The sequence below is a fragment of the Eulemur rufifrons genome, chromosome 18 (genome assembly GCF_041146395.1).
Source record: "Eulemur rufifrons isolate Redbay chromosome 18, OSU_ERuf_1, whole genome shotgun sequence".
Classification (NCBI taxonomy): Eukaryota; Metazoa; Chordata; class Mammalia; order Primates; family Lemuridae; genus Eulemur; species Eulemur rufifrons.
The window spans coordinates 32,950,802-32,976,291 of record NC_091000.1 but is presented as its reverse complement, the minus strand read 5'-3'; the positions used below and the strand labels follow the sequence as shown (position 1 = coordinate 32,976,291).

At 35.8% G+C, this 25,490-nt stretch overlaps 1 protein-coding gene across 2 annotated transcripts in view; it reads left to right on the top strand.

The window, feature by feature from the left end:
• The window catches only part of TTC29 (tetratricopeptide repeat domain 29), a 180,697-nt gene that overhangs the window by 61,284 nt on the left and 93,923 nt on the right, over nucleotides 1–25,490 (top strand). For both annotated transcript variants that reach the window (XM_069493352.1, XM_069493351.1), the window contains exons 7-8: nucleotides 5,635–5,847; nucleotides 10,594–10,679. In XM_069493352.1, coding sequence (XP_069349453.1) covers nucleotides 5,635–5,847; nucleotides 10,594–10,679 — 299 coding nt within the window. The remainder of the gene's footprint in view (nucleotides 1–5,634; nucleotides 5,848–10,593; nucleotides 10,680–25,490) is intronic.

Here is a 25,490-nt window from a genome sequence, read left to right as displayed (position 1 = left end):
AGTGCTGTGGCATCAGCCTAGCACACAGCAACCTCAAACTCCTGGGCTCAAGCAATCCTCCTGCTTCAGCCTACCGAGTAGCTGGGACTACAGACATGAGCCACCATACCCAGCTAATTTTTTCTATATATTTTTAGTTGTCCAGTTAATTTCTTTCTATTTTTTAGTAGAGATGAGTTCTTGCTCTTGCTCAGGCTGGTCTCGAACTCCTGACCTCTAGGGATCCTCCCGTCTCAGCCTCCCAGAGTGCTGGGATTATAGGCAGCCACCACGCCCAGCCCACCAAATACTTTTAGAAATGAATCCCTGCATATATGAAGGACTGGAAAACTCTCCTGTTGTGTAGGTATCTTCATTTAAATAGTACTAATCAGGACCCCATGACCTCATCTGTGGCAAAGTGGTAAAGGAAGGGGAGGTGAAACCATGCATAGCAGGATGAGGTCATAGGTGACAAAGTCTGGGGCACCCAAGGTATTCCAGGGGCCCCCACAATGTCACCACATGGTTCAGGGGAAAGCAGGAAATTTAGATGGATGTAGCTTGTTATACATCAACTGCTTTTGCAAGACCAATCAGAAGTACATCAGGGGCTAATATCTGTGTTTTTGTTAGAGGTTACCTGTGAAGTCCTGGGCAAAGTCACAGATTTATAGAACTGGAAGAGACTAGAAATAGCGTAACCCGAGTATTGTTTGTAACAGAAGAGATTTATATCCAGAGAACTGAACTTAATCCGTCTAAGTTTTCTGACTCTTGGTTTGTTGATTAGTATCTGATGTGGTAGAACGAGTTGTATGGGCTTTTGGTGATCTTGGATTTAAATCCTAATCATCACTTAATCATAAGTATGGCTTACATATATGCACCATTTAATCTTTGCCAGCCTCAGTTTCCTCTTTAGTGAAAAAATAATAATCATATCTACTTCACCAGTTCGTGGAAGGTTAAATAATTTATGGGGGGGGGGGAACTTACCTTTTGACTAGCACCTAGCAAGCCTGCAGGAAATGGTAGTTACCTGTTCTCTTTTACCCAAGCTTCTCAGGCTCCTCCCTCATGGGACACCTCAAGCGGACCCTTCTCAGAGCTGAGCCTTGGCTAGTAACCATGAGCTAAGCAGTATACTGATACTAGCCCCCAAAGCTCTAGCAAAAATCAAATTGAGCTGAAAAGACTATTGTATTTATTTCTTATCTTCCCAAGTTTGCCTTCTATAGTAACCAACTGAAATCAGTGTCCCAAGAACCACCCTTACTTCATTCCTGCTTAGACAGCCTGTCCAGTAACACAGAGGGAAGGTAGTCTGGCTTCTGTGGCATACAAGGGCACAGCCCTACCTCTTCTCCACTCATCCCTACCTTCAATTCCCTCCCCATTTCCTCCACCTCTCCTTCCCCTACTTCAACCCTCCACTCACTGCCTTTCATCTCCCTTTCTGCTCCCATATAGATCAAATGTTGGACATAGATGTCACTTCTCATTCACTGTAAATTTACATCAGCAGTCCCCAACCTTTTTGGCACCAGGGACCGATTTCACGGAAGACAATTTTGCCACGGACTCGGGGGACGTGGTGGGGAGGGATGGTTTCTGGATGACTCAAGTGCATTACATTTACTGTGCACTTTATTTCTAGTACTATTACATTGCAATATATAATGAAATAATTATACAACTCACCATAATGCAGAATCTAATACCACCGCTGATCTGACAGGAGGCAGAGCTCGGGGGCTGATGCGAGCAATGGGGAGCAGCTGTAAATACAGATGAAGCTTCGCTCACTGTTGGGGACTGCAGTTCTATAGCATTCCCTTGATTTTCTGGTTCAGCAGAATAGCATAGACATAGATGAAATGAGATTATTCAAACATGACTTGTTCTTGGTGAGTGTAGCTCCTAGTGTTGACTCCAAATGAATGTGACTGTTTTCTAAATAGTCATAAATCAACCATCAATAATTTATTTTTTGGCTAAATTTTATATTCTTATCTAGATAAATAGATCTAAGAAGTAACAGAAATAGGTCAGGTGTGGTGGCTCACGCCTGTAATCCTAGCACTCTGGGACACTGAGGTGGAAGAATTGCTTGAAGTCAGGAGTTCAAGACCAGCCTGAGCAAGAGCAAGACCCCATCTTTACCAAAAATAGAAAAAGTTAGCCGGGCATGGTTGAGTGTGCCTGTAGTCCCCGCTACTTGGGAGGCTGAGGCAGGAGGATCACTTGAGCCCAGGAGTTTGAGGTTGCTGTGAGCTATGATGACATCCACTGCACTCCACCCAGGGTGACAGAGAAAGACTGTCTTAAAAAAAAAAAAAAAGTAGCAGGGATAGAAGTAACTGAATCTTGAATAACTTCTTCACAAATTATAAAACATGTGTCTATTAGCCTTGTCAGATCTATGCATGTATGCTTTTGTACCTCTCAGCAGAAAGGTCCCAGCATTCCATGGACTTAATGGTGCCTGTGAATTGCCCCTGTTGTTCTTTTCAGCATGAAAAGGTGCTGCTTTGGAAATGCCAGGTTGATCCTCCATGAGAAAAGTATCTTTTCTGAGCGGCACGATTGTCCTTTAGGGCAGTGATTCCCAGCCTTTTTGGCACCAGAAAACAGTTTCATGGAAGACAATTTTTCCACAGTCCTCAGAGAGGGGAGCTCACGTGGTGATGCATGGCCAGTTCCTAAAAGGCCAAAGACGGATACTAGGCCTGGTCCGGGGGGTTGGGAACCGCAGATTTACAGCATTATGCCTCATGTGCATCTAATACTAATTTATTGGGTTATCCAAACCTTCATCTCCCTTATAGTTCCTATCTTTTCTGGAAGCATTTGGTTTACTCAGGTTCCCATATCCACTGTTCCCTATTCACATGGCCAAAAAGAAGTATCTATCTGTACTTTATGAATAGATGGATACTGGATGGAAAAAAAATAAAAAAGAACTCATGTATACATCTTTCCAGGGCTACAGAGCTATACTTCACAGGCAGAGAAATATAGTTAACAGAGGAAACATAACACACATATATGTCAATGCTCCATTCTAGTTTTAAAAAATGAGGGTCATGGGTATTTAGAGCAAGGTGTTTCTGGTGAGAGGTGCTACAGGGGAGAGATGAAAAACTATGCCTTCTTTTGTGGGAAGTAAGAAAGAATTGTAGTTATAAGTAAAGATAGATTAGAGCAGTGAACTTCAACCTTGAGTATTTATATCAAAGTGAAAAAAGGATTGGACATTATTTTTAAAATAACTTCTATTGTGTACTTCTTATTACAAAATAAACATATTTTGATGCTAGAAACTTTAGAAAATGCCAATAAGCAAAAAGAAAAAAAAATCGAGAAAAATAAAAAGAAAATCAGAAAAGAAATCATCTATCACCCATAATCTTGTCTCCCAGAGATAGCACTGAAAATACTTTCTAAATGGTTTCTGAGGTTTTCAGGTATTTTCATTTATCATAAACACCTGTCCATGCAATGAAATATTCTTCTGTAATTTGTAGTCTCCTATCATGTGAACGTTTCATAATATAAGATTATAAACAACTCTGTAGTACACATTGCCCTCTCTGTATCTATCTTTGCTGACACGTTCTCCAGTGTGGTATGGCAAGGACTTAGACTGGCCATGTCTTTACTGAATTTTTCTACAGATCAGTTTCTGATTATCCACCACAGTTGATTGTCTTTCTTTGAGAATACTATTCTTTACTTCTGTGTGCTCAAGTAGTAATCCTTCATTACTAATGTTGATAACAAATTCAGTGTAACAAATAGGAAGAAATTATATACAATAGTCATGGCAGGAGCTCCAACCGGCACTATTCAAGGAAACCTATTGGAGGAAATATATTGAGCCTAATATGACCTGCCTAGGTTAATTTAAGCAGTCATGATCATATTGTTATAAGGACGTAACTAATACTTTTATTTTTTTGTAGGAAGAGTAAGTTATACTTAAAGACTATAGTAAATTAGTGTTATATTTCAATTGCCTATTGGAATTTTTAAAAATATTATACCAACTGATAACATTAACTATGTTTATTGAGCACTTCCTCTGTAACACATTCAACATGCATTAATTTATTTGGCATATTAATACCTTGTATAGTTATCCCATAATGCTATTTTGTAGAAGAATAAACTAAGGCACAGAGAGGGCTGTAATTAGCCTGAGGCTAAACAAAGAGTGGTAAAGCAGGGATAGGAACAGGTTATCTCCTTGGAGTCCACACGCACTCTTCACCAGCATGGTTGGATGGCCCAGATATTAGTGTTTTTCCCATTAATTCCAATTGCGTAACTCCAATACCATTAAAGAATATTTACATTACAGGATATTGGTAGCATTTCCATGAAGGAATGAACAAGTAAAATACTCTCCCTGTTATGGAGCTGCAAACTACTCTTTCAGAAATATGTTTGTTCGTATTTTAAGGAATGAAATGACTTCAGGCTAATTTAGAGTTCTAGCTTTGAGAAGCTATATTTTAGACTTTATTATAGGGTAAACTCAAGAAAGGCAGTTACATTGTAATGTTCAAAACTACACAGTGTGTACAAATGCCTCCTCAGAAGGTTCAGTTAAATGTTGAGAAGCAGTTTAAAGATCCATAATATTTGTAGTTGAGTAGCATTCCATTGTACTACTCATTTACAAAAAAATGACGGTGATCTAGCACCTCTGAATTTTTCCTGGATAGAGCTTGAGCCCATCCTCTGAACTGAGGTATCACAAGAATGGGAGAATAAGCACCACATGTACTCGTCATCAAATTGGCACTAACTGATCAACACTAAGGTGCTCCCATGGTAGTAATATTCTTTGGGGGTTGGGGGATGGGAGTAGGTAAACTCACAACTAATGGACTCAATGAGCATTGTAGGGGGGGAAGGACATGCCTGAATTCATGGTTTGGGTATGGCAAAGTCATAACATGTAACCAAAAGGTTTGTACCCCCATAATATCCTGAAATTAAAAAAAAATCCATAATATTTGAATTTGAAATTTTTAACAAATGCATCCTTTCTCAAGATATCTGAACTCTTAAGAGCGGAGAAATTCCCATCTGTTGGGCAAGCGGTGCAGGATAATGGTTGAGAGCATCGGCTCTGGAGTCAGATTTCCTGGATCTCCCACCCACTGGCCACGCAATCTTGAGCAAAATTCCTAATCTCACAGAGCTTCAGCTCCCTGTTCTGTGAAATGGAATCCTAACAGTCCCCCTCCATAGGATTGTTTTGAGGATTAAATGAGAAATGCCTAGAAAGCACACAGCACAGTGCCTCGCATACAGGGCCTTACGTAAGTGTTAACCAATGTGTTTGCTATTAATAATTACTGGACTTTCCCACTCTCTCTAAACATACACAATCCCAGTCAATTTCTACCAGCTGAAGTATTAATATATTCCTCTTGCAAGTGTCTATCCAAAATTAATGCTGAAACTGAAGTCCAGTTAGAGATAGCTCCATTCCTCGTTTAATTCCTCTTCAACCTTAGAAATCCTTCACTATATTCCATGGCGTTTTCCCCTTTAATAGTAAAGCTAAGATGTGCACAAAAATTTTGAAAATATGTTCTGGCCTCTGGTTTATATTTATGAATGGCTTTTATTCTCCAGGTCAGCTTCTGGAAGCTGCCGAGCATTATGAAGCCTTCCATCAATTGACACAGGGGCGGATATGGAAGGATGAGACAGGCCGCTTTCTCAACTCGTTGGCCTGCGAGGGTCTCCTGAGGATTTACAGATTACTCTCAGACAAAATGCTGGAAAATAAAGAATACAAACAGGCCATCAAAATTCTAATAAAAGCTTGTGAAATAACCAAAGAAGGTGGGTGGAAAAGTACACTCTCACATTGCTTTCTTTAATGGGTAGACACTGGTTCTCCCAAGAGTGAAGTAAAAATCGTCATGTTAGGGTGATTATTTCCTATGAAATGCAAAGACAAATGCCATCAATATACTTTCAAATTTCACTGTAAAACAGAGATGCCTTAGTGCTGACAACAAGAAATCCATTAGTTTCTTGAAAGCTTTATCTACAAAATTACAGTCCACTGGGGGGAGTGTTATAAAACGAGGAACCCACTGTGAGAAGGTAAGGCCATCTGCAAAAGTTAAGACTGTGTGTGTTCGTGTGTGTATGTGCAAGGGTGTGTATTTCTTGCAATTTGAGAGGCCTTTCATTGTTTGAAAATTCCCCATTGTCAGGTAATAGAGAAAGTATGATAAATATTTAGTTATGAGTAACAGGAAAATAGACTGTAATATATTTTAGACCCTCAAAATGTGGCCCTTGGACCAGCTACATGAGCATCAACAGGATGCTTATTATAAAAGGAAGGTCTCAGGTCCCACCCCAGCCCCACTGGATCAGAACCTGTTAGTAAGATCCCCACGTGATTCATGTGCACAAAGCAATAAAAATGCTTCCATGAGAGCTGATCAGATCTTTAATATTCTATATCATTTGTGTATGTGTAAAATATAAAGAAAAAATTTGGAGCATACTCTTATGAGCTTTAAACTTGTAAAATGCAAGGATATTTTATTACCATATAGTAATTTATTAATAGAGTAGCCTTTTCATAAAGGAGAAAAAGATAGAAGTTATGCTCTTGAACTAAAGTTTATTAGCTCATGGATATATTTAATTGATTGGTTTATTAAATAATAGATGGCTTATTTGGAGTAAGCAGACTGATTTTTCTGGGTAGGATTTTAATTTACTAAAGAGTAAAACTAAACAGCTTATTCTCACTGTTACTTCTTTTAATAATATTAGTTGAAATACTCATAGAAAATCACCCCCATTAAAAGATGTATCTCATTAAATGAACTGCTTTTGAATAAGGTGATCTAGTACCTTCGCCCACAAGGGTAAACACTGACATAAATGGCTAGCTTTTAGATCAATTTTAGCAGCAAACTTTAGTGACGTGGAAAGTTGCATGGAATTTCAATGTAAAGGGATGTATCAATTAGCCAAAGGCATTTTACTTTAGTTTCATATTTGCTAAGTTGTAATATTTTTCACAAAGAAATTTCCCCCCCACAGAAAACTTATCATTATACACACTTGTTATGTTTATTGTTTACTTTCTGTCTCCTTCTGTCTTCATTTTCTAAAATATAAGTTTTTGTATATTATCACTCAATTTTAATGGTGTCAAGGTTTCAGATGTAACTTTGTCGTTGGTCTTGTTAATCCTATTCTTACTGACATCTTTCTCTGTTATTTTACTACTCTCACTTCATCTTAACTTCGTCTCTATTAGTAATCAGGAAAAATTCTGAAGTTTAAATACTATTTTAAAACTAATCTTTGGCTGCCTCAAAAATCTCTCTTTCTATCATCAGCAGGGGTAGATTTTTCTTTCTTTCCTCCTCTTTGTTGAGCTTCCCCTCACATAAAATTAGGTACAAATGATAGTACTATAGCAGTCCAGGCAATTGCCAGTGCTTTAACACAATTACACAGAACGTACAAACCACACATAGTCAACTTTTAATTATCGAAGAAGTAATTTCCTGTCACAGCCTCTTCCTTCTGTTCCATCTTTCCCGTCCCTGTTCCCACCCTTATCCCTAGCACCCATGAACAGATAGCAGAAAAAAAATTGGGGCCCAGCTGAATTATAAGAGTTAAAACTCCCCAGGCTGGATCACTGGCATCATCAACTCTGCTAAAGTGAGATCTTGAGGGTATAATTCTCTGCAATCACTGAAAGAGCTAGAGAAGAAAAAAATACTGTCACTGGCATTTGCCATCCTGTTTTCTTGAAATCTTCAAAGAGCCACTGCTTTAGGGTGGTAATTTAGTGAGTGGTGAGAGTGAATGCAGCATGGAAAATTGCTCCTGCTGAAATTCTTCATCGTTGGAATGCAGGCTTCAGAAATCTAAGGATACTTACTTCCCAAAGACTAAAAACAAAGGTGGGTCTGTCAGCATTACCCAGGAGTTAGGTGACACTGGAAGCCAGTGTCTTCCAAAAGTAGAAAAAGGATAGTAATCTTTTTTAAAAATAAGAATCTTTAATTGTTCTTGTAAATATATTACATTTATATGTTACATTTACTATACTAAATGTATATATTTACTATATATTTATCAAATGGTGTGATGTATGTATTTTTGAGCCACATGTTAGGTCTTTATGTATTTTGCTTTTGGAAAGAATTGAGTAATTCCTGGAAGAAAAATTGTAAAATATAACAGGAATTAGAAGAACCTGCCTTTCAAAAAGATGATGGAAAGCATCACCAGTGATTAGCAAAGAAAACTAGATTTCAAAATATGCATGAGTTTTTTTATAAAGAAACCAAGCTCTGTCAGTCATTCTCACCCAAGCTTTAATTAAAATCTTTTAAATTGAACATAATCAAAATAACAACTTATTTTTTTTGAGAATATGTTACTTTTAATTTTACTTTTATAGATTTTGGGGGTAAAAGTACATGGATATATTTTGTAGTGGTAAAGTCTGAGCTTTTAGTGTAACCATCACCTGGACATTGTATATTGTGCCCAATAGGCAACTTTTCATCCCTCACTGCCCTCCCTACTCCCACCTTTTGAAGTCTCCAATATTTATTATTCCACTCTGTATGGTCATGCGTATCCATTGTTTAGCTCTCACTTATAAGTGAGAAGAGGTGGCATTTGATTTTCCATTCTTAAGTCACTTCATTTAGGAGTATGGTCTCTCATTCCATCCTAGGTTCTGTAAAGGATATTATTTCATTTTTTTTAATGAGTAGTGTTCCATGGGATGTGTGTGTGTAGGTGTGTATGTATATCACATTTTCTTTATCCAATCATTGGTTGATGGACACTTAGGTTGATTCCATATCTTTACTATTGTGAATAGTGCTGCAATAAACATACAAGTGCAGGTATCTTTTTGATATAATGATTTCTTTTCGTGTGGGTAGATACTCAGTAGTGGGATTGCTGGATCAAATGGTAAATCTATTTTTAGTTCTCCATGATGTTTTCCTTAGAGGTTGTACTAATTTACATTTCCACAAACAGTATATAAGCATTCTCTTCTCACTGCATCTGCACCATCCTCTATTATTTTTTGACTTCTTAGTAATAGCCATTATGACTGGGATAAGATGGTATCTCATCATGGTTTTAATTTGCATTTCTCTGATGTTTAGTGACATTGAGAATTTTTTCATATGTTTCTTGGTCATTTATATGTCTTCTTTTGAAAAATTTTTGTTAATGTTGTTTGCACACTTTTTAATTTTTTTTTTTCTTATTGAGTTGTTTGACTTCCTTATAGATTCTGGATATTAGTTCTTTGTTAGATGCATAGTTTGTGAGTATTTTCTCCCATTCTATAGATTGTCTATTTACTCTGTTGATTATTATTTTTTTTTTTTTTTGCTATGCAGAAGGTTTATAGTTTAATTAAGTCCCATTTGTTTATTTTTGTTTTTATTCCATTTGTTTTGGGGGTCTTAGAAATAAATTCTTTGCCTAGGCCAATCCACAAGTTTTTCCTAGATTTTATTCTAGAGTTTTTATAGTTTCAGTCTTAACATTTAAGTCTTTAATATATCTTGAGTTAGTTTTTGAAATGGTGAGAGATAGGGGTCCAGTTTCATTCTTCTGCATATGACTATCCCATTTTCCTAGTACCACTGATTGAATAGAGTGTGCTTTCCCCATTGTATGTTTTTGTCTGCTTTGTCAAAGATCAGTTGGTTGTAGGTATGTGGCTTTATTTCTGTGCTCTCTATTCTGTTCCACTGATCTATGTGTTTATTTTTATACCAGTACCATGCTTTTTTGGTTACTATAGCCTTGTAGTATAATTTGTTGTCAGGTAATGTGATGCCTCTGTCTTTGTTCTTTTTGCTTAGTATTGCTTTGGCTCTTTGGCCTCCTTTTTGCTTCCATATGAATTTTAGGATTGTTTTTTCTATTTCTGTGAAAAATGGCATTGGTATTTTGATAGGAATTGCATTGAATATATAGATTGCTTTGGACAATATAGTCATTTTAACAGTATTGATTCTCCCTGTCTATGGACGTTGGATGTTTTTCCATTTGCTTGTGTCATCTATGGTTTCTTTCAAAAATAATAATTTCTTAACCTTCTAATTATCCACACTGTTAGAAACTTAGCTGAATGTCAGTTCATATTGTTCAGTATGAGTGTTTGTACACCATTTAAGGTTGTTACTCTTTATCAGTTGTTTCACATACATACTAACAGTTATGCTGGACAACTGTAGGTCTTTATATGGTGGATTAGTAGAAAAATTATATATGAATGCCAAAATTATAAATGAATGCCAAAATTATAATATTGGGTTGAGTATATATAGGGAAACCCTCATGATTATGTTGTCAGTACCTTGTGCTGACATCTGTGATCCAGGAAAATTGTATTTACCTAAGCCTTTTTTTCAGTGCACAACTAGGTTTTGGAGATCATTGATAAATCTGTACACTTTTTTAAATAATAATTTTCCACTATCTTGAAAAGCAAGGATTCTGTTTGTTGTAATAGATTTATTTCTTTAATGCCATAGTAATATTTCTACATCTTCACTTTAGGAAGTGACCAAAACATGCACGGAGAAGCTTCTTACTACTTGGGCTTAGCATACTTGGCTGCTGGAGAATATGACACAGCACTAACAGTAAGTTGAAGTAAACTTTTAATCATTTTCTCCTTATAATTTTTATTATATTTATTTTAATTTTTATATGTTATAAAGCCAACAGAAATGGGTTGGGCCTGACATCAATGTGCCTATTTGCAGAGACTACAGCAGAATAGCAATATGCTAGAAGCACAAAAAAAATGGCTTTATTGTTTATAGAAAGTATAGTAGTATAGAGTCAATTACCATGAAGTACTTTAGGATATATGAAAGTTAAATATATGGAGTAATATGACCCTTTATACACCCATATCACCAAAGACAAGAGGAAATAGGCTTAAATGACAGCAAAATGTAAATAGTAAGAAAGATATTACAGTAATTTTATAATCTGATTTTGGAAATTTTGCATCAAAAAGAGTGTGATTACTAAGCAATAGAGTGAGTTGTATTGACATATGTAAACTATTAGTATATATGAAGTCAGGGGGCAGAGGAGGCAACAAAGGTAGAGGTCGTTATTAGTCCCTGTCTGAGAAGTAGCCTACTTCGTGATCAAATCAGTGTTTGCCTATTTTGTGACCAGGCTTTGTTTGGCCAAAAAATAATAATAACAATAAAAAAACAAAAAAAATGTCAAGAGATATCTTTTTTGTTTGAAAGCTAAAGTCATTTTCTTTTCTTCTTCTCTTACCACTAATATATTTGAAGTGTAGCTTCCTATTTCATTTCACATACATCTCTTTTAATAACCCTATTTGATAATATAGTATTGGCTTAATTTTTAGCTTCAAGGCTCTTATTTGCTCCTTTAGATATTAATACTAAGTAGGATTCCTGTATTTAGGCTAGATATTTTTCTCTAGCACCCTTCCAAATGATCGTCACAGAAAACTTAGGTTTTCCTAGATGAATTTCTGCTTAATATTTTTTAGTTAATGATATGCATTCAGCCAAACTTTGTTCCAGGTACTTTGGGGAACATAGAGGTCAAGATGGGTGCTACCCTTTGGGAACTAATTTAATGAGAGTGACCAACTTGTAAATACAACTATCATTCAAAACAGGATAAATAGGGGGTTTCTGTGTATCTAGAGAAGAGTGGTTGGTTCCAATACTGAAGACCAGGAGGTTGCATGGAAAAACTTTTGAGAGGCAGGATTCCTACAGGTAGAAAACATGAGAGTCCAGGATGATTGAACATTATACACATGCACACACTCCACATGGACATACTCAGTGTGTTTGGGAAACAATGAATTTTCAGGTGAAAAATGAGATTCAGTAGGACGTCAAGTTGGAAAATTAGGTGAAAAATAGCTCAGAGATTCTCTCCCTTTCTCTCAGTGGAAATGCATGGCAAAATAAATTCAAACAAAACTATAGAGTTTACAATGGAAAATAAATCTCCCTTCCATCCCTGTACTCAGTCTCATAGTTCTTTTCTCAAAGACAAATACAGTAATTAATTTCTGGTTTATCTTTCAAAAATATTCTATATATTCATAGTATATAGGTGATATACATATATGTCCTTTTTGTTATTTAGAAAATGGTAGCATTTTATTAATATATTCACTGTTCTGTACCTTGAGTTAACTTCTCCCCTACTAATACATATAGAAATGCCTCATTTTATTTTTTTTAATTTTTCCAGGTTTATTGAGGTATGATTGACAGATAAATATTGTATATATTTAAGATGTACAACATGATGTTTTGACATACATATACATTGGGTAATGATTGATCCAGTCAAGCTAATTGACCTATCCATCACCTCACATATTTGCCCTTTTTGTGTGTATAAGAATAGTTAAAATCTATTCTTTTTATAAATTTCAAGTATATAACACATTATCATTAACTACAGACATGCCTCATTTTAAAAAGGCTGCAAGATATCCCATTGTATGGCTGTGCCATAATGGATTTAACCATTGGTGGGCATTAAAGTTGTTGTTTCCATTAATTTTTAATGCAAAGGATATAGCTTTGTGAAATGTGACAAATTTATCCATAGAATAGATTCCTAGAGATGGAAATGCTGATGTATCCTATATTCTAATGGTGTGGAATAGTCTAGTAATGAATGGATTGAAGAAGCAATATTTGACATCCAAGTGATGAATGTTTGGAACTGTTACTCCTTTCAGGAAAACATTGAAATTGCTTTTCTGGGAGTAAATGTGAATCTCTCATCCACAACCTATTAGCTGTGTGACCTTGGGCAAGTCCCTTAAATTCTCTGAGTCTCAATTGCCTCCTCTGCCCAGTGGGAATAATAACTATGTTTACTTTGTAGAGTCTAGTGGGTTAAATGGTGACCATCCCCCCCAAAAGTCCACTTCTTAATCCCTGGAATCTGTGGATGCAGATGTAATTAAGTTAAGAATCTGAGATAAGGTGATCATCTTGGATTATCTGGGTGGACTTTAAATCCAAAGACAAGCACTTTTCTAAGAAAAAGGCTGAAGGAGATTTGAAACGGAAGACAAGATGACACACACAAAGGAAAAGACCATGTGAAGACAAGGGCAGAAATTGCAGTGGCACGGCCACAAGTCAAGGCATGGCACAAGTTAGAGAATAGAAGAGGCACGGAAAGATCCTCTCCTAGAGCCTTCAGAGCCACAGCCCCACTGACACCTTGATTTCAGACCTCTAGCCTTCAAAGCTGTGAAAGAATACATTTATGTTATTTTAAGTCATTTAGTTTGTGGTAAATTTTATGTCAGCCCCAGGGAACTAATGCATAGGGTTATTAGAAGAGCTAATTTATGTAAAGTTTTTAAGAGTGTCTGCCTGGTATATAATAAACCTTCAATAATTATTAGCTTTTATTATTTTTGCACTAATCTAAGTCTATGGACCGGAGTAATAATAGTGAAGATAGATGGAAGTAGACAGATTCAAGAGTTATGAAGGTCTTGGAATAGGCTAAATATAGCAGGAGAGGGAGACAGAGGTGTCAGGATGGGCCCTATGTTCCTGACTGTGGAACTGGACGGATGCTGGTGTCACTTACTGAGGTAGGGGATGTTAAAGGCTTGGAAGGAAATGGGGAGTTCAGTTTTGAATATGTTGAATTCGAGGAGTTTTAAAAATATCCAAGAGTTCAAGTACACAGTTAAATATGTGAGTTCGCAGCTCAAGAGGAAGTCTAGAATGGCGATACTATATGTGATGGTTAGTTTTATGTGCTAACTTGATTGGGTCCTGAGATGCCCAGATAACTGGTTAAATGTTATTTCTGGGTGTGTCTGTGAGGGTGTTTCTGGAGGAGATGGGCATTTGACTTGGTGGACTGAGTAAAGCCAATGGCCCTTCCCAGTGTGAGTGGGCATCACCCAGTCCACTGAGGGCTTGAGTAGAACAGAAAGGCAAAGAAAGGGCAAATGCACTCTGCCAGACTGTTTGAGCAGGGACATGGCACTAATGTTCTCAGGTCTTTAGACCCAGATTGAAATCTCTGCAGTTCTCAGACCTTCAAACTATACCACTGACTTTCCTGGGTCTCCAACTTACAGACAGCAGATAGTGGGTTTTCTCAGCCTCCATAATCATGTGAATCAATACCTTATAATAAATATCTTCATGTATATATATATATATATACACATATATATATACACACACACACACACAAGAAACCATAAGAAACTATGAGTGATACATCTTAAAATACATTTCTGTTATTTTAAGACACTTAGGTTGTGACAATTTGTTACATCAGCCCAAGGAAACTAGTACAGAGGGCAATTAGAAGAGATTTTGCATACATCCTATGAGTTCCATTTCTTTGGAGAACCTGACTAATATACTGTATAAATTTGTACATTTTCCACAAAACTGAAGCTGTGGAGTAGATGAGATTTCCTAGAGAGAGTTAATAGTGATGGAAGAAAAAGGCCCAGAGCCAAGCTGGATGAGGGAGGGAGGTACAAAGGAAATTAAGCAGGAGTATCTAGGAGGGTAGGAGGAAAACAGAACAGATGATTTCATATAAGCCAGGGGAACCAGGTGTTTCTAAAAGACAGATATGTGCAAACTCCTTCTGCCTCCTATCCCAGGATTTGGGCTGGAATAAGAGAGCTTATGCAGATATTTTGGGTAGGAACTCTGCCCCCATTCCCCAGGCATGTACCTGCGTTAGAGTTAGGGTTAGTTAATTCTTGTCATTGAGTTCTTTAGACAGAATGGAGGCTTTGGGAACCCAGGGAAGATCATATTCCAGCCCTCGGGCTCACTGTCACCATCAGGAGTAGCCTGTTGGGAAAAAAACAGAGACTTTCTTCAAAACCTATGTTCTGGCAGAATATTTGTGGTAGGATATTGTTGCCTTCTTGGACACAGCTCAGCCAGAACGAGGACTTGCACAAGCCAAGCGTGACGTTTGAACAGAGCTTTGCTGTGATTTCTTATGTGAAGGCAATGTCTTTTCTTCTCCCTTGTATCCTATTTTAGCCACCTTTTCTGCTTCCTTTAAGAGATAAAAGGACATTCTTCAGATTGTCATTTGAATCCCCTTTAGCTTTTTTGTTTCTGGACCTGGTGAAGGTTGCCATGTTACATAAGTGATCTATTATCTGTTTGCTAAATTACAGCACGTCTTCCTATCTGCAGTCTCTTCTCTGACAGTATTGCTTCTAGTTTACAATATGTCTATTAGAAATCTATAACAGGACAGAGAGTGCCTTATTTAGTGAATATATTGAAAAAAATGCAATTATAACGTACAAATAAATAAATTAATTAAATGAGTAGGATTGATTCCCTGATTGATCGGAGATCTGACCAGTTATCTAATCACAAAGTATGTATTCAGTGTATTAACAAAGAATTTTTCTTTTGAGATCCTCTTTTATCCTACTTTTCCACCCTGACAGTGTTACCAACATCATCTTCATCTGTTTTCAAGCATTGGCAGGTTTTCTGTTATAGTGTGGAGAGGGGTAAGAATGCCCAGAAATCAGCTTTGCCATGTTAGAGCCAGTGTGAGATGGTGTCTGGTTAGATTTAGCATTTCCCGTCTCTTTTCATATTCAGTCTATCTTTAATTGTTGCCATTAATTCTATACACTGTTTTATTTTCTCACTTGTACTTTAAATTTATGCATTGGAATATTTTCGAATTTTCATTATCTTGCCTCTGAATTCAACTGCTACCACTCACAAATTTCCCCCTTCCAATAATGTTATTCAACTATTTAAGGATTTGTACATTATTGTTTTCAAAGAAACTTGGCTTAGATAAATCTGTCACAAGTGAATATTCCTAAATAATAGTTCTATTGATCTGAAATAGAAGAAATTTTGCTAACATATGTTAATTTAAAGGCTTTTTATTTATTGATAAACTGTTAACACATGTAATAGAAGAATATGCTGGCAAGCAAATATGAATAAAATTTGGTGATCCGTTCCTTGCTGATAAAGTATTCTTTTCTGAATGACAGAATAGAGCCAAACTAAAAACAAATAGTAGATTTATATACGGCTGAAATACCTACTAATAAGGAAAGGGTATTTGGTGAAGAGAAATAATAGTTACACTAATAAACCCGTGCAAGAGGTCACGGAGACCCTGACATTTAAAGAGGAGAATGCTACCTGCATATGTCAGGTGCTGAGACAAGAAATAATAATTCCCTTTGGCCATCATCAAGTTAGACCTATAAATGTTCCAAGTAGAGCAAATTCCCAACTTTAGAAGGTATCTTATGAAGTCCTAAGATTTGAAAGAGAAAAGCATTTTACTAAAAAATCACATCTGAGCCATATTCGAACCATAAAGTTATTTTAAGAAAAAGGAAGGGTCTCCCTTAGCACATTGTTTTTATTCATGAATTGCCCTCATCCCTAAATACTTCATTCCACCTAATAATTCTAGAAACACCAATTCTAGAAACACTTTATTTAATCTTTAGTACATTCAGTGAATTATTTGCTTTCTATTATTTAGTAACAATGTAGCCTATCAAAAATTATATTATGCAAACAAAATTCATCAGATTGGTATTTCTTTTACTTTTACAGTCAGGATTCACCACACGTAGTATTATTTAATTATTCCATATACAAAATAGTAGCTATCTCTGTGTTTACGTACATGTTAGCGTCTTTGCAATAGCTTAGAATGCTTCTAACATTAGCATTAGCTTGTATATGTGATTGACCTATATCTCAAGCCTCACCAGTAAGTAGCATCACATAGAAAAATGCAAATAAATATAATAATATACAGTAGTCTCCCCTCATCTGAGGTTTCACTTTCCATGATTTGTTACCTGCAGTCAAACACAGTCTGAAAATATTAAATGGAAAGTTCCAGGAATAAACAATTCATAATTTTTAAATTGCGCACTGTTTTGAGTAGCATGATGAAATCTCATGCTGTCCTGCTCCGTCCCACTTGGAATATAAACCATCCCTTTGTCCGGTGTATGTGTGCTGTAGACACTGCCTGCTCATGACTACATAGGAAAAAGCGTAGTGAATATAGGATTCAGTACTATCCACAGTTTCAGGATCCACTGGGGGTCTTAAAACATATTCTCCACAGATAAGGGAGAACTACTTTATTAGAAAAAATAGTTAAAGTAATATTTAATCAATTTATGATTTATTTGATATATATCTATTAACAATGGAGGACATCATACTTGTAAAATAATACATTCTTAGAGTTTCACTAAACAATTGTAATGAAATTTTATTTATTCTTTCAACTCAGTAGATGTAAACAAAGATAAAGCCATACTATGTTAGAAGCCATTTCTAACAAAGAATGACTCGATTCATAATGTTTAGCTGACAGAAAGTTTTGGGGGAGAGAATTCTTACAATTGTTCCCACTTAGATTCTTTCTCTATATAGTTTACCTCTTTTTTGAAGGTTATTCCATTGTTTATAGCAGTGGGCTCTTAAATTAAATGATAATCTAGCTGATATACAGATGCCTTGTTAGATTTCACAGTAACAAACATAAAAGAAGTTTCCTTTTTCGTCATTTTAATAAGTGAAGACACATTTTTATCTACCACTGGAACCATTATGCAGCCCAAAATAAATCTCAGAGTTCTCCATGGCTCAGATGTGGTATGATGACATATTAAAGGAACAAATATCCAGCAATCTGAACTAAAAGTAATTTTAATTTCTACTTAATTATCCATAAAGAATGATAAAAGAGATAATCTTAACTCATACCACCATTATTTCTTAAAATCCTCTTTCCTTCCATTTGTCTAATTTTGGTCTGTCATGGGATATTCTGAAGCCTATATCTTCATGTCACTCCCTAAACCCAAAAATTCCCTCCTTCATTCCACTCACATGTGATAATTACTCCTATCCCTTCTCTCTCTCCTTCTGCCCCCTTTTCTCTCTCAGGTCAATAAATCTTGGCTCTTTCAGCAGGCTCATCTCTATTTCTTACAACCCTATTTCCCCCCAAAATTATAACTCCGATCTATATAATAGAACCCAGTAGGGGTAGGGTTGGTTTGGGAGAGAAAGAAAGGAATGCCAAATAGGTTATGCCAGAATTAGTAGTCTGGGAAAGGAAAGGGAAGCAAATACACTTGCATTAATTCTTTTTTGCTCTCTTATACTATATGTGATGGATTCTTGAAAACTATATGTCAGAAGAAAAGCATATAAATAAAAAATAATAAAAGAGAAGGAAAGGGAATGAAAGTAAAAAAGCCAAGGCAAAGGAGGAATCAAGGGAAAGGCTATCTGAGGCTCAACCTTCATTTACATCCTTTGTGCATTATTTCCAATACTCCAACTCCAGAAAGTTCTGTATGTTTGCAGTATATGATACGATAAATCTTTCTGATGGATGTCACACTTATTAATATATACAGTCTGGATTGGTTTGTCTACAGAGCCATGACTCCTTTCCATCTGCATTTTCACCCTTCCCTGTCATTTTTTGGCTGCATATAAATAAATGAATGAGGATGACAGTTGGGGCCAATTTAATATGGCAGCATACTATTTGGTTAGAGTTTCCTGAAATGGATATAGATGCTCACATCTGCTACCACATCTTGATCATGAGATGTTTGCGTGAATGAAGTAAAGGCAGCAAACACTAGTATTTTTAAGATAAGGTACTCTAAATATGCTTTTTAGAGAAATACTTATCAATTCTTTGGAGTGAGAGGCAAACAACAGGGTTAACATGATGGGCTTTAATATCAAACTCATCAAGGATGGAATCCCAGCTCTGCTACCACCTCACCATGTGACACTGGGCAAGTGACTTAACCTTTTTGAGCATTAGTTTATCTGTAAAGTGGGGATGATCCTACTCCCTAACTCAGCACTGCTGTGTGAGAATTAAGCAGCAAAATGTGTATACAATTTGTGGCACAGGGCCTAACACACAGAAAGCTGTAATTATGTTACCATTAATATATCTAAAGGAATTTTGTTCAAATACTGAATGATCATACATCTACAAAATCACAATTTCTCATTTTTGCTCTAGGCCCAAGCTGTCCTCAAACCAATAGTTAGCATAAGAGAAAATTTTACAGGTGTAGGTAAAGTCTACATAAAGGTTTATTTGTACATATAGTACATGCTAAAGAGCATTTTATGTAATATAGGTCAAGTGATACATAGCAATTAAGTGGTTAAATATTTGAAATGACAGTAGGTTTTGATATACAATCTTTGTATCCGAGGCAACTATGATATAGAAAGAGCACATGAGACTTGGAGCTGAGAGACTTGGATTTTAGTCCTGTCTGCCACATACTAGCTGTGTGGCCTTAGGTTAATCACTTAACTTCTTAAAAGCTCAGTTTTATTGGTAAAATAAGGATCCCAATGGCAACTTCACTGTATCTTTGTGAAGACCAAATGAAAAAAATATATGTTTATTTCAAATTATAAATGGTTTTCAAATGTAAGATACTATTATTACTACATGCTATGATATAATTAGCACTGGATAATGATACCAATGATACTGTAGTAGACAACATTTATTTGAGTGTATATTCAAAGTGTCTGCTTTATTCTTATTTTTTTCTTAATTGTAATTTACTAAATTTATCACCTATAAATTACATAGTGTTTAAACTTATCTTTGGATTAGTGCATATTTTTATAATAGAAATAAGATAGAGCAACATTTTATAGAAAACTTTTTATTATTAATTTATAACTTTTCTTTGAGTAAAAAAATGACATTTCATTTTTTAAAAAGGAATTTGAATTATTTCTTTTTTTTTTTTTTTTAAAACATCAGAGCTATTCACTGCCCATTAAATAGAAGTTGTCTTTACTTGCCAATTAGAAACCTTTACCTAAAATTTATCCTTCTGTTTTTGGTTTAATGGTTTTGGTATCTGAGGGGAGCTCAAATGCTGCCAGTGAAAAAAATCACGGCCTCCTCCTCCCCGAGGAGGGCTGGTTGTCATCACACATCACATGCAGCCAGTCCTGCTTGCAGCCAGTTTGCCTCCTGGTCGTGTGTAGTTCATCCCCAGCTTCTGGAGCATGCTAAGGAGGGCTCGCCTTTCAGCTTGAGACGATTCAGGCGCAAGCTCGGGGTCTCAGCAGTCATTTTCCTGCTGTACATCAGAGTTTTCATCTGCTTTATCCTTTTGTCCGTGGCCCACCTCAGGCAGTCTCCTTCTTGGGGGATCCACAAGGAGCAGCTGCTACAGATCCCATTTCCCCCAATTGTTGCCGCTCAGACCTCTTTCCATTCGGCATCACCCCCCTACACACACAGACACACACGCACACACAAGCTGACACTTCCACCATTACACAAACAGCGCTTACTTCATTTTCATTTTGTACATTTTGCCAAGTAGAGAAATGTTCAAAATACCCAGTATCTGACAAGCAAAAGAAAGGCTTTAAAAATATACATATATAAAGAAAACAGTAATATTTCCTAGTAATATTGTTTTAAAAATAAATCGATTTAAAATGAATTTATTTCCAAACTGAGTAGGAATCATATTACTCAAAATTATTAAGCAATAATTTAAGTCATAGTTTAATCATGTATACTTAATACTTTTTTGAACAGTTAGCCTTACTTGGAAAACAGCATTTGAAGTAGTTTATAAAAAAAGTGGTTTAATAACTTGACAATTATGAAAAGGGTAAAATGTTTTACTAACAATTTTGCTACTGTTGTCTTTGTATTTAAAGTTATGACCTTTCTAAAACATTGAAACAGGTAACTTTATAATAATAATTTAACATAAGTTTCTGTAGCAAAGATTTCAGAATAGAATCTTAGTAAATTGAATGAATTTTTTTTATTTCCTCATCAATGGGAGTTTAACTCTCTTTAAATATTTTAAAATTTAATTTTTAAAAATTTCTCTAATGGTTATTTTCCTTTATAACATTACAGCTTAGGAAAATAGCAAATGGATTTTTTTCTTCTTTTTAAAAAATGAATACATTAAAGTATTAGTCATAAGTGACAGCACTTATTTAAGTGACAAAAGCATTATAGAAAATCACCAAGCTTAAGAAAAAATAAAAATACGTATTTTTTTGAACTAGGAATCCGTAAAGTAAAAATTCACAATTCATAGACTTTCATGGAAATGATGTTTTATATGAGGAAAGAAAGTTTGTAGCCTAAATTAATATAAACACTAATTTTCTAGTAATAAAATTTATTGATTTTTTTAAAATGTGAAAGCTGGCTTTTGATTCCCTTGAGATCTAGGATTCCACTTGAATCAAAACTTCATAATTATTTTACTTATTTATTAAAAAGAAAGTTCTGCTACAGTAGCTCTTTACAAAGCTGCTGCAATGTTTGTTTGCAGTTACTCACATTTTCAGAAACAGTGCAAAAATTTCTGGTATTCATTGTGAGAGAAAGTGAAGAATAATAATTTTTATATTCATCCTAAAGAGGATGAGCTTCAAGAATCTGAAAATTGAGCACTCTAATCAACTATAGCGAATAGTGACATATGGAACATAATGTATGTATACTCCTTAAAGTTCAAGGCCTAGCATATGAAAATGTTCTCTGGAGCAATAAAGCAACCTGCATAGTTCATCGCAAGACTAATTGTGTGACAGACCTAGAGGCAATGACACAGCTGTTATCACACGTTGATCTAGAGACCTCCAAAGAAGAGGAGGCATCACACCTGGAAGAACCCAGAGATTAGATGTGTATATACGAATAAGTGTGTGGATCATACTTCATTACTACAAATTTAGCCAAATTATATATTTTTCCTCTAAGAGATGAACGGAGTAACTTCAGCAAGAAAAACGTAATTGAACGTCTTAAAACTTACCCAAAATATTCTCAAATGTGTCTGTAGAGTAGGCAATTACTTGATCTTCAATTAACAGCAATGTTTACTTTAGAGATTATTCAGTATAATTAGTGTTCAATAAAAATAACATATACTAGGGTTTAAAAATAGCATTAATACTATACTTGTAATATTCAAGCCATATACTTGCAAAAAATCTATTTTACCCAGTCATTTCAACTTTCTCCCTTAATAAACACGTAAGTTTAATAACTAATGAAATGGACTTCTTTAAGAATAAGTCGCCATTTTCTCCATAAATGTCCACTATTGATCCTCATTTTTTTTGATGATGGTGATGATGATGATGATGGCTGGGCATAGTCAGAGAAAGAGAAGGAAGGTAATGAAGAAACCGACCAATCCACAAAATGACAATTGGTTCCTGGATGATCAAGTATTGATTGTATAGATGTGTATGACAGGTTTCTTTTGTGAGCATTTCAAGGGAGAAGTTTAATATTCTTTTGCATAAAATCATGACTTAGAGGCAAAAAACTAGAGAGTCAACTAGTATCAAAGATTGGTGAGGATGTGAGATGACGGGAACTGCAGTTAGGAGCGTAGGCTGATATAGACATTCCAAGACTGATGGTGTGAGTGAAATTCTGTGTGTGATTACCATGATTATTTACTCTTCAGGGACACATTAGAGAGGGCCTATGGAGAGGAAAGGCAGTATAGGTGGGAAGGGAGGATGAAGGAGAAAAATTTATTAAAAACAATTGGGAGGGCACACACAGAGCAACGATGAATGTATACCCTGCTCTAAGGAGTGTGACTAATTCAATTCTATGTGCTAGAGTTTCAAAATAAATAACATAAAATAACATGATCACAAAATACTTTTGATTGCAGCCTGAATGTGTTTCATGGTTCTTGCTCAAATGCACATTTTTAGACACTTTATAAAAACGTACAAAGCACTTTTTGAGTTTCTGTAAAAACATGGGCCATGATAGGTGAACACTTTTGCACTGCCGAACTAACAACCTTGATGTCTTGGTTTAGACTTTAAGATGGGGATTTGAGTACAAGTGGTTTGTTTGGGAGGAATTCTACCAGCAGAGGAGTCAGGTAAAAGAAGGACACCAACCAAAGGTGTGTTGCCAAGCCAGTTACCACATGGGCCAATGGTGCACAGTCCTGCTGGGACACTCTGGAAAACAGTGGAGGAACAAATCAGCTTTCCCAGTGGGGAGATAAGGGAACTGGTGTATTTATCCACCAATTCCCATCATTTGTTGGTTGAGAGTTCCTTCCAGGGACACTAAAATTCTCTGGAATTCCGGTTTACCACGAGCCCAGCCATCAGACAGAACATCCCAGATGCTGGCACAAGCAGCACTTGGCTGCAGAGCTGATGACAGGGGCACTGACAGAGTGCAAAGTACTTGACTTCTAGGCTTCCTTTTCTGTACGTGTAAAATGGGGATGATAAAGTTGCTATGACAATTAAATAAGATAAAGAAGTAATGTGCCTAGCACTTAATAAGCATTCAATAAATTGTAGCTTTGTTTTGTTTTAGGGTGGTTTACAATTTTGCACATCTTTTGACTCAAGAGTTACTCAGGTTGGAATTTATGAAATTCCAAATAATAATTATTAGTGTATACAAGTATTTAGCTATAATATTGTTCACATAATAATTATTAATAGATTCAGAGATTTAGCTACAACCTTTGTATGTATTGCTATAAGCCCTGTTTATAATGGTGAAAAATCCAGAAAAAAGTCAATGTAAAACAATTCCAAAATGATTAAATCAATTTGTTGAGTATCCTGTGCTGAAATACAATGCAGCCAATAAAAATTACATAATAAATAAATATTTTATAATAAAAGTATTATTAATATGTAAAGCAAAAAAATCAGGTTACAAAACAGTGTACATTATGACCCTACTTACACATATGCACACATATAGCGCATAAATAGCATATGAAAATACTAGAAGTGCTAAATTATTTTTGGTGGTTATCTGAGGATGTTGAAACAATGAATGACTTTAATTTTCTATTTTGGGGGGGGCAAAAAAAGGGATCTGTAGTCTCCCAACATTTTCTACAATTAACAGCATATTGATTTTATAATTAAAAAACTATTTAGAAAGTAAACTATTATTTCTTTTCATTCCATTAAAATTTAAAGGTTTTAAGTAATGTTTTCAATAGGTTTTATATAGACTGTTCATAGTAAAAATCTTCAGTGTAGAATTGATCATAGCTATTAGCCATTTCAGCAGCTCATCTCAACCCAAAACATTAAAGAAAATTATTAAATGCCTAACAAGTAGTAAAAGAATTTAAAGATGAATTCATGAAGTGAAAAGATATTCATATAAATTATAAAGCAAAACAATAAAATAGGGAGGAAAATATAGCCCTGTACCTTTTGATACCTTAGTAATTTTCTCCAAAGTTTATATGAACAAGAATAGTATTAATAGTAACTGTAATATGTTGATGATGGGCTGTTATTTGCTGTAAACTTCAGTTTGGTGCACGTTGTTGAATAAGAGGTCTGGGCAATTTCTTTTTGCTCAGGTAGATTCTTCTTGTCCTGCAAGACTGCATGGAGAAATAGACACGTGTGACATATACTTACACCATCCTTGTGATAAGGACTAAGAGCTAGAGAAGCAACAGGGAAGCTTTATTCCATGTGGAGGTTGAGGGGATGGCATTTGAATTGAACCTTGTAAGAGGAATGGTAGCTGTCCCCTCGGTGGAGAGGAAGCAGCAAAAGTAAAGACCTGGGAGGGGGAAAAATGCATCCCAGCCACTCTGGAGGGGGAACATTGAGGGAAAGGGGGCTGTTCTGAGTTCAGATGTTGGGAGAGAGACTATTTGAAAAGAAGAAGGTAGAGTCTTAGATTAAATAACCTGCCCACGGTCACAAAGAGAGCAAATGCAGAGCTGGACTGAAGTCCATGCCACTAACTGCTAATGCTGTTGCAACTGGCGGAGTTGTCAGTAAGATGATTTTAAACTCATTTGTTGAGTCTCATCACAAAATCTCCCACATAAATTTTTAACAACAGTCTCATCTGTTCTGCTTAATGAACTACCCTATTGACATAAATAACATTTTGTTATTCTTGTCCAGTAGAAATTATTATTGAATAACACTTGAAGTTTAAAAAATAAATCACCTCTCTGCTGCTGGACTAGTTGGGAATGGGCACAGAGTTTGGGGAAGAGCGCAAGAGGATAGAAGAAGTAGAAGATGCAAGTGCCATTGGGCTGGGAGTGACACACTGCTTTGTGTCTTCTCCAGAGAAAAAGATGTCAGGAATTCTCACTTCCCATTACTCATTTCCATCTCCCTCTTGCCCTCTATCATCAGAGATACTGGGATACCATGGATTCTTCATTTGTTATGACTCAACTGCTTAGCTGAATTTGCCTTGTTTTCTCCAGATATTTTTCTGACAGTGAAATATGTACAGTTCTGGAGTTAATACACTTGTAAAAAGAAAAAAAGTAGTTTTTTCCAAAAGCAGCATATTCA